At 45.6% G+C, this 10,535-nt stretch overlaps 1 protein-coding gene across 1 annotated transcript in view; it reads right to left on the bottom strand.

The window, feature by feature from the left end:
• Positions 1–363: 363 nt before the first annotated feature.
• Positions 364–10,535, bottom strand: part of MTPAP (mitochondrial poly(A) polymerase) — a 31,819-nt gene continuing 21,647 nt past the window's right edge. The window contains exon 9 of the mRNA XM_088653416.1: positions 364–1,195. Coding sequence (XP_088509542.1) covers positions 971–1,195 — 225 coding nt within the window. The 3' untranslated portion in view covers positions 364–970. The remainder of the gene's footprint in view (positions 1,196–10,535) is intronic.

The following is a 10,535-nucleotide window of genomic DNA, read 5'->3' as shown; positions in this document are numbered from 1 at the left end:
CTCAGAAATACAGAAAATCACTAGCTCCACATTATTGAGAAAGTGGCTTCTCCTTGCCGCCCCGCTAGGTAGGAACCATCCTTGTCGCCTTGCTCTGACTTTGAATTTCCAATGTGTTTTGAATGCACACACTAATGGCTCAGAAGGGAGTGACGTTGTGGGAGAGAAGTTAAAGATTCTGGAATTGGTGTTTGAAATCTAAATCATCTTTGAACTGCCCAAGTCTCTCTGCTCTCATTAGAGAAAGTTGACATTTTCAATAAGGAAGGTCCATTTGTGGTTATTACTACAAATGTATTGCTTTTCCTGCTGTCAAAAGCTGAAACTCAAGCCACCTAACTGTGCTGGAGACATGCAAGAGGCAACGTTTGAAGAGCAGTTTATTAAAGGAGGAAATGTGCTGAAGCTCAGATGTCACAAAATAAAGGCAGATTTGTTTTTAATACCCTCCATATAACATTAAGGTTATTGTATTATGATCCACTTGTTACGAGACTCGGTGATCTTCAGTAAAGCAGAGCAAAGACAAAGGTTAGAAAACACAGTGGCTCAGATTGAAAGTACAGACAGAGTTTAGGGATATACCGTACATGCTGTGTAGAAAAGATGTCATAGTCGTACAGGACTACCTGTTTATCGAGCATTTATCCTGTTTCGTTTGCAGGAAGACTAGACATTGGCTGTTTAATAAGCATTCACTCTGATTTGTTTGTGGAGAGGTTATATGACATCGCGTCAAAGCAGGTGGTATCTGACTTTCTCACTTTCCTTATTGAAAAAAGTCTGTATGAGCCTTTTCCTTACACCAGGATTATATTAAAAAGATGGTGATTGCACGTCTCTTGTTTTCAGTCACCACTGCTATCGTGTGGCTGTCAGTGTGTATCAGCATCCATCACAACAGTGCGCCAGGAGACCACTCGTGCTTTTGTTTTTTAATCTAGCATCTTCCTCCATCATTGCAGTCATCTCAGTCCCGCTCAGAAACACAACTGAGTTGCTGCGACCAACTTCCTGTCAGACAAGTGGGGGGGGGGAGAGGTGCTGGGGGGGAGGGCAAGTGTCCCTTTTCTTTGCACACACAGGGAGTGCAGAATGCTTTGTCATCCAGCAACTTGATGTGCCAGGATGTGGCCTTCCTGGTGGCCTTTGGTTTTAACACGCTGCAAAACTGCTTGCTGGTTCCATTTGTTTTCTGCTGGGAATGCAAAGAAACAGTTCATAATTTCCTGCACTTTATTCCCCCAGGGTGTCATCATTACGGGGAAACACTGCCGAAAGAGGAGGAAATGTGTATGCGAAAATAGCAACAGAAATCAAAGGGAGGCATATTCCATATTCCAGTGCAACTGCAGCAAAAACTGTTGACTGTAACATGTTAGCAGGGTCGTTCTTCTGCTTTGGGTGACTGGTACAAATTCTAGAAATTCTGGAAGTGGGGTGTGGAATAGGGGTTTTCCCCTAATTTGGTTTTTTTTAAATGGAAAAAAGGTAGGGAAAGTTGGAGGGAAATTATAAAGATCTCCAACATTTACTTAACTATTCACAATAAAAATACACTTGGCCTATGCCAAGTTGGGACTAAATATTAGGAAGAACTTTCTGACGGTGAGAGCTGTTTGACAGTGGAACAGACTACTTTGAACGCGTTGGACTCTTCACAGAGGTTGGATGGCCAACTGGCAAAGATTCTTTAGATTCCTGCATTGCAGGAGGTTGGACTAGATGACCCCCAGAGTCCCTTCCAACTCCACAATTCTATAATTCTAAAGCCAAACAGATTCTCTCTCCAGTACAACAACTCAAGGGGCCTATTCCACTTTTAATGAACATACGGGTTATTAACTGCACCAGACTAGAAAAAAAAATCACATTTAAGTTCCACTGAAGTCAATGGTGTGGGCTAAGTTCAGGATATACCGGTAAATGTAAGCAAGGCTTTGTTCTTTAGAGTTGGCCTTAAGGAGGGTTCTTACATTGTGCCTTTGCACTGGCCATGAGGAGCTTTTTTTCTGTTGGGTGAAGGGCTGGCTGATCTTATCTGCGGGTTGGCACCAGTCCCCAGTTCAGACTGCAGAACATAGACTGATCCGGAGCTAAAACCAGTGTGTGTGTCCTTCCTCTGCCCATTAACTCCTCCATTGAGGAGGAGATCCACTGTGGAGAGGATTTGGGAGTCTCAAACATCGGTGCCGTGCAGGAGTTCATCATTCCCAGACCTAACCCTAAACCCCAAGGAGAATCAAGAAATGCATGATTGGGGCAAAGGTGGTACAGGCGTTCGCCTGTGAGACTTTGACTGCGCAGGTCTGGGTTTGCATGCCTCATAAGTCATGAGGTTCACTGGATATTCCTGGGTCTGGGCTGAGCCTGCCTAAAAAAGAGCTCATGTGCCAGGCCATCCCATGCGCAGATCCTGTTTTATGAAACTAAAGGAGCTTAAGATTCAGGGCCCTGAACCCTTGAGGGGCCTCTGAAGCGACTTTAATCCTCATTGCTTAGAGAGAGGGGCTAGTAAACCAAATTTGAGTCACACAGCTCAAATAGGTTAATTTCTGGTGGTACCTATGTTGACAACTACAAAGTCTGACAGTCGGTAGTGCAGGTGCTGCAAAGGTAAGTTGGTAAGTTGGCTGTTCTGCTGAACAGTGCTTAGATTCTTTCTGCATTTGGTCTCCAGAAAATGACATTGCAGGAAGGCTCTCCACTGATTAAACTGGGTGGATGTTGCTAGAAAACCCAGAAATGGTAGAGGTGGAAGGGACACTGAGCATCATCCAGGCTTTGACAGGTGAGATAATCCAGGACTGCCATTTTAATCAAAATCTGAGATGTAGTAGTTAGTTGATTAAATGTGGTGATCTGTCATGGAAAAACCCCATTGAAGAAGGTAACAGGGGTGACCCAAACCTCATTGCTGGTTGTGAAGGGGCCCCCATAACATTTTGAGCTTCAGGGTCCCAAAAATGTAGGTCATTCCCAAACATACAACACTGGCAAATACTTCAACAAGTGATGCCAGCCCTCCTGCTATGAAAAAAGTACCAGAGCTGCACTCCCACACATTAATGCTCTTTAGCCGTACACTGGTCTCAAGTCCACAGTGATGGCATTCATAACCTTGTGCATGGTTTTACTAAAAGTTGGTCCAATTAATGGTGCTCCTTTTTCTACTCTCTCTCCCACCCCCCATCACCCGGTAGTATCCAACAGCTGTTTCCAGCAGTCATTCTTCGTATTCAGCAAACCTTCCTCTCCCAACAGCTGGAAATCGATCTATTCTGTGTTAAGACTCTTTGCTGTGAAGGTTACTAATATCCCTCTTGGGCCTGCCTTGATTTCGCCTGGCTACATCATTAAGCAGGTCAGGACTTTGATCTTTTGTGCTTTGTACTTTGGTTTCACAGGGCTTAGATGCTTGTGAAAGGAGAGGCCTAACATGGTCAAAATATCTGCTCTGAGTTAGCAGCTCTTTAAATTCTCCTGTGTTAATGAACCTGCTAGGAAATTTAAGGAGGGTCAATCCAATAGCAAAACACTCAGATTGGCATACTAGGAGTTCCGATGTAGTTCATACTAGGAGTTCATGTAGGAGCTCCAATTACTGTATGCTTCATACCTATTGTCCCAGTATTCCTTTTAGGAGGGATGGGGGACCTATGAACCTGTGGCCAGGTCCTTAAAAGATTCGGGTGTGAGCCTGTAGACAAACATTGGCATAAAGTTATATGTGTGAATTTGAAGGTCACAGAAGGCAAGCCAACTAGTTTCTCGTACAAATGAGGAGAGGAGCTCAAGAGCAGCTCATGTCATGGGGCACAGATGCAGCAACAGCCTCACTGCCACTTACCAGGAAGTGAGCTTAACATCTATTCCAGGAAAGCTGGTATTAAACATTGTCAAATTAAAAACCGCCAAGCATATACAGGAGAACAAGTCTTGCTGAAGCAGAACCAGCATGGTTTCTGTAAGGTTAAGCCTTGTCTCACCAGCCTGTTAAAGTTCTTTGAGAGGGTCAACAAGCATCTAAATCAGGGGTCAGCAAACTTTTTCAGCAAGGGGCCAGTCCACTGTCCCTCAGACCTTGTGGGCGGCTGGACTATATTGGGGGGGGGGTGAACGAATTCCTACGCCCCACAAATAAACCAGAGATGCATTTTAAATAAAAGCACACATTCTACTCATGTAAAAACACGCTGATTCCTGGACTGTCCATGGGCCAGATTGAGAAGGGTCTTAGTTTGCCTACCCATGATCTCGATAGAGGTTATCCACTTGACATTGCTGAGGGAATTTGTCAAAAGTATGCAAAGACTCCTTGGATCACTTAGCAGTGATGGAATAAGAGGAGAGGTCTTCTTTTAGATCAATACTGTAACTGGTTTAGAAACAGGAAGCAGAGAGTAGGGATAATAGACAGTTTTCCCTATGGAGAGACGTTGAAAGATTATTGGGAGTCCCCCAAGACAGGGGCAGAGATACCTTCACCAGATGGTTTCTTTCCCTGCACTGAGTGAAGCTTTGATCTGCGCATTTGTAAGAGCAGCCTGAAGTGTCCATTGCACAGGGGAATTCTGGAGGGTAGGACTCGAACCAATGGCTTCAAGTTACAATAAAGGATTTTCCAACTAAACATCTGGAAGAATTTTCTGACAGCAAGAGCTGTTCGACAGTGGAACGCTCTCCTTTGGGAGGCTGTGGGCTCTCCTTCTTTGGAGGTTTTTAAGCAGAGGTTAGGTGGCCTTATGTCATGGATGCTCTCACTGAGAATCCTGTATTGCAGGGGGTTGGGCTAAATGACCCTTGGCATCCCCTCCAACGCTACAATTCTGTGATTCTATCATTAAAATGTCCTCCCTAGTATTTTCTGATGCAGCTTTTAAATGTAATTCTATGGTTTCTGCTTTCAAATCGGATATTAAAAAGGAACTGCGAGATTGAGAGTGAGAAACAAAGCCTGATGGTGGGAGGGAGGGAAGTCATAAGCTCGGCAGAGCGAAAGGATTGAGAAGGGTGAATATATGATGAAATGTAATTTGCTTTGTTTATTTGGAAAATTTAATGAAAATTATATTAAAAAACAAAAATAAAAAACACCAAATATGATGGGAGCTTGTTTCAAGAAAAACACATTGAGGAGGAGCATTTCCCTTAAGGCTATGGGGCACAGATGGATTGTGGCTAACGTCGTCATGTGAACCCGGCTTAAAAATATCAGGGGTGGGAGGCATGCTGGAGTCACAGTAAATGGTAACACAAACACAACCGCTTCTTGCTTCTAACAGGGTGACCCCACCCCACCGAAAGCTTGGTCTCAGAGATTTCATTCCTGCTAAGATAATTTGTGTCCTGTTTCTCAGGAATAGAACCCCTTTTCTCTACATGGCCTTCACTCCGGGGATCCGGGTTAACAGCCAAGGACTGGCTATAAATTGTAAGATGCATCTGAAGGAAAAAATCTCCGAGTAACAATTATATTTGTCACAGACTTGCTGGAGGGGAATCAGCCAGGTAAGTCCTGGCTGATGAGACAAGGTTTGAACTTCCAGTTTCATACCTCGGTATATTAACTTCCCCCCTACTACGTTGAATATGAACTCCTTAACTTCTTTGTAACCTTCAAAAAGATGGTTGATAAAGGAGATTCCACGTGAAGCTGCAGAAAGGGTTTGTCTCCCAATCAAAAAATGCATGCCCCAATGAAGAGCGTGCAATGAAATAGATTTTTTTGAATCCCCGGGGCTCTTTGGCTTCAGATGAGATACTGCTCCATTTGTTTGGGTTTGTGGGTGTGCAGGAGGCTGTTCTGTTGGCCCCGGCTCTGTTTTGCCTCGGAGAGCAGCAGGATCCGTGCCAAGTGCAACCCTGCCTGCTCATAAACATGTCCAAAAGGGTAGGGGCGTAGGGAGGACAAACATGCCAGCGGCTGCACATAAATAAATAAAACCCAGTTCTCCGGCCTCTGTTGGCATAGGGACTCCAGGGAGATCCCTTTCCCATTAATGCTTCTGAACTTTCAGATTCTCCTTGTTGCTTTTTTACTCTCTCTTTTAAGAGAGGTTTTTTATTATTTCGGGAGGCGAGGCTCTCTGCAGCACACTGTGGGACATTCTGAAATGGAGTCCATGTGACTCAGTAGAAAGCTCATCATTACCTTGCTGGGTGGCCAGGTCAAGGTCTGTCTTCATCCTTCCCTTACCTGGACCCACCAACTTGAACCAAAGCATGCATTTGGGCACCCATTGCTTTCATATCTTTGTAGGGTGGTAGTAGTGCTGTTACAGCGCCCACCTTGGATCAGGTATCAATCAACTGGTAGTGGGTCCCGATCTCCCCAGTTGAAGACCACTGGGCTAGTCCACCATTCTGCTTCTCTTTGTGGTCCTGAGCCCCATGGAGATGTCATGGGGTGTGTGGTCGAACTCAGAGGAGCAATGGGAGAAAAGCAGAGAGAGCAGAGAGCAGAGTTTGGGGAATGGAAAGATGGAGGACCCTTGACAGAGGAGTGATCTGCCCTGGGATATTGGACACTCCTAGTCAGAAACCTCCTGCTGCAGAACTGCCTCTGATGCCTCCTCCTGTCAATGTGGAGCCTCTTCCTTTGGAGAAGGCGACTGAGAGTAAATCAGATGCTGAATTGGAGCTGACACCACCTCTATCTCCAAGGCCTCGGACATGCCAGCATTAGTGCAAAGTCGACCTCACAAGCCCAGCCCACTCAAAGGAGTGCCCTGCTTGCTTGCCCAGTCGTGGGACTCCATCTGCTTGCTGTGCTGTGGACACCCCATCCTTCAAAAGGAAGGTGCAGGGGGTCTGTTGCATCCATCTATATCTTCTTTGTGCCTGTTGCTCTGTGTAATCCAAACCTTGCCTATGCATAGAAACATAGGAAGCTGCCTTACACTGAGTCGGACCGTTGGTATATCTTGCTCAGTCTTGTCTACACTGACTGCCAGCGGCTTTCCAGGGTTTGGGGCAAGAGTCTCTCCCAGCCCTTCCTGGAGATGCCACCAGGGATGGAACTTGAGACCTTCTGGGTGCAAGGCAGATGCTCTACCACTGAGCTACGGGTCTCCCTCATTTACATGTTGTAGCCTTTTGCCGAGTTTGCTGTTCCGGACCACATCCATCTTCATGTAAATAAGCAAGAGGCACTATCACTATTCAAAGATGCATGCCAGTCAGGCAATAGCACCAGAGGAGGACATGGGTCCAGAAGGGTAAGAGGTGTGGCCTGGGGAGAACCCCGAGAGCCAGGCAGGGAAGACTGGAGGGCTGCATGTGGCAAACAGACAGGAAAATCCACACCTCCAGGCATGAAGGTTATCTCTCCAGAAGCATGTGATAGTCAGGACAGGGGTTTTGAACCAGTGTGTGCCTTGAATGATGCTCGGGGTGCCACAGGCAACACTGGCCTCTGTCCCTCTTTCCTCCCCTCCCTCTTCTGATGCCTTCTCTTGTCTCTGCCTCCCAAAGGCTTTTGCAGCTGTTTGTTGCAAACAGAGAGGAATCTATAAACCAAAATATTGTTCAAAGGAGTCCAAGTGGCTGCTTTTTCACAAACTCTTTGGCTGGAGTAAAAGTAACACAGAAAGACAACCTGTTCCCAGGCATTGCCCAGGCTGATGTCTTTACTGATAACAGAAGAATTCCAATTCAGGAAGCAGGTGAATTAAGATCTGTTTATTATTTGTACTTCCAAAGCTCTTGATGCTTTTCTAGTCGCCGTCCCCTTCCAATTCCTTAAGCCATATTTTGTAGCACAAATGTGCCTCAGAGCAAAGTTTCTCTCATCTTATAATGTTTAATTAAAAGTGCCAAGAAAAGCAGGCTAGCTACACAACCGCATAGCCCAACCACAAGGATTTCTATTTACTCCACCCAAGAGAAAAACACGCCTGTAACTTGAAGACTTGCCTGCTCATTTTCATGTCTTAAATCAAGAGCTTGTGAGAAGAAAAAAGAGATACGCAAAAGATGATGACATCTCTTTCGCCTCCCAAATTTATCCCTGAGGCCACCCAAGGAAACTGAGGGTAAAAAAGAACACAATGCAGTCATGCCTTGTCTTATGTTTGCTTCACGTTGCGGCTTTTCAGGTTACAAATGCGGCAAACCCGAAAGTGTTAACTTCCGGGTTCGCTGCATGCGCAAAAGCAATCTGCGTGCTTTGCGCATGCGCAAAAGCGCTCTATCATGCTTCGTGCACCCGCAGTAGCGGTGCTCTACTTATGGACTTTCCGGGTGCGAACGGCACCCTGAAACAGATTGCGTTTGTAAGTAGAGGTACTTGTGTAGCTTGCAAGTGTATCAATGGTTAAAACAAAAACAAAGCATGGGGCCAATTTTAATCAGGGATACAGCACATGCAGATAGATTTAACATTTGACTCCCTAGCTGTGATCCTGACAAAAATGCCACCCCCATTCTACCTAATAGTAGGCCTGGCCCTTAGTGGTGCCAGGGGTCCTCACAGCTAGCCATCCATGTTACTTTCTGTGATCATCTCATACTGAGGGCCTTTGATGCTGGCTTTGCTTGTACATTATGCCAAGCTCCTTCAATAAACTAGTGGCCTGCTTATTTCCATTTATGGGTACAGTACCTGTCTCTTTCTTCCTCCCATGACAAGACTACCTTCCTGGTCTTTTGTGGCAAGATTCCATTGCCTCCAGGCCTTCTGAGCAATAAACTGGGTTTGGTTTGGGCCTTCCAAGATGCGAAGCTTGAGCAGATGCCCTTGACTCCTTAGCCACAAAACTCCATGCACGCAACAACAAAAAGCAGAGAAAGCACATTTTATTCTCCTGGGAGTTAGCAACTGCTAATCCAGACAGCTCACTAGAGCAATCCAAAACCTGCCTGGCATTAAAAGCAAACAAAAAGAGTCCACCAAAAAGAGTCGTACCAATCTTAATGGTAGGTACAAAACCAGAGAGAGAAAACCTGGACACTTTGACAGCTGGCACTGGTTAATATTTATGGATTTTTCCTGTGATAAGTGGAAGAGCTTTTTTTTTGTTTTTTTAAATAACAATCCAGGAGATTCAGAGTGATGAGGTGTCTCTGAATGAAGTCAGCTTTAGTCTATGCGATCTGAAGTATTTCTCTTACCAGTTTTTGGAGCATAAAATCCTATCACTTCTGCCCAACTGTCATGTCCAAGGAACCCTGCTCAAGACAGCTTGGGAGTAAGAAGCAACCAGCACTTGGCTTCCTTCCCCCTACAAGTCAGTACGGCAATGCAGGGCCTATTGCTCATTCAATTCAGGCAAAGGAGGGTGGGTTGATGGGATGATAAGAGGCAGGGAACCAGAAACAGACAATGCTGCCATTACTATTTTGTAGAAGAAATGCATTCCAGAAAGAACAAATTAAATCTACTCACAATTGTTCCTTATGACCCATAGGGGCTGGCCTGTTATAGTGAACAGGGCATTGCCCCAACAACCTAAGCCTGCCCTCAGCCAGCCCCCCACCTGCCTGTCTTCTTACAACCAGCCCAAAGGATGGTCCTGGCTTTCAGCTTCCTCCTCCTCCATTGTGATGCCCTTGTGTAACTCAGCAGGAAGGAATGTGGTGAGAAAGCCAGAATTATTTGGCTCCACCTGCCTGTGGCTTTGGGTCCTCCTCTTGTTTGGGCTCCCTGTCTTCTGCTCTACCAGTGCTAACAGACACCAGCCAACACTATCCACAGGACAACCCAGATTGCTTTCACTGAAAGCTTTCACTTGCACCTAACCCTTGCTCTGATCAATGCTTTATTTCACAAATTTTGACTTGCCATGTTCCAAATACTTACCTCAAACTTACAAGCCTAAAGCCCTGATTTGTTATAAGGACAGTATGTAATCTAGATTTGCTTAGATAAAAAATTGCCTTGTTTCTCTTTACTCAATGCCTAACAAGGAAGCTTTATGTTCTGGTTAATGTTAGAGACAAATTTGGGTAACTGCTGACTGTTTTTATCCCGTGGGGGGGGGGGGCAAGCAAGGGATGAGGCATGAGGCTTGTCTCAGAAACCTACACAGCAAAGCTGAATTATGTCACTGACATGCAAGAAGCATGCACTACCTAATTCAATGGGGCTTTCTCCCAGGTAAGCATGTATAGGATGGAAGCTTCGATTTTAAGGCTTCATTAAACAAGGCTGATCATGGAAGAATTGATGCTTTTGAATTATGGTGCTGGAGGAGACTCCTGAGAGTCCCATGGACTGCAAGAAGATCAAACCTATCCATTCTGAAGGAAATCAGCCCTAAGTGCTCACTGGAAGGACAGATCCCGAAGCTGAGGCTCCAATACTTTGGCCCCCTCATGAGAAGAGAAGACTCCCTGGAAAAGACCCTGGTGTTGGGAAAGATTGAGGGCACAAGGAGAAGGGGACGACAGAGGACGAGATGGTTGGGCAGTGTTCTTGAAGCTACCCACATGAGTCTGACCAAACTGCGGGAGGCAGTGGAAGACAGGAGTGCCTGGCGTGCTCTGGTCCATGGGGTCACGAAGAGTCGGACACGACTAAACAACAACAACAA

This window comes from Zootoca vivipara, chromosome 11 (genome assembly GCF_965207765.1).
Source record: "Zootoca vivipara chromosome 11, rZooViv2.hap1.1, whole genome shotgun sequence".
NCBI lineage: Eukaryota > Metazoa > Chordata > Lepidosauria > Squamata > Lacertidae > Zootoca > Zootoca vivipara.
The sequence above is the reverse complement of the archived record's forward strand: the minus strand, read 5'-3'. Positions and strand labels throughout refer to the sequence as shown.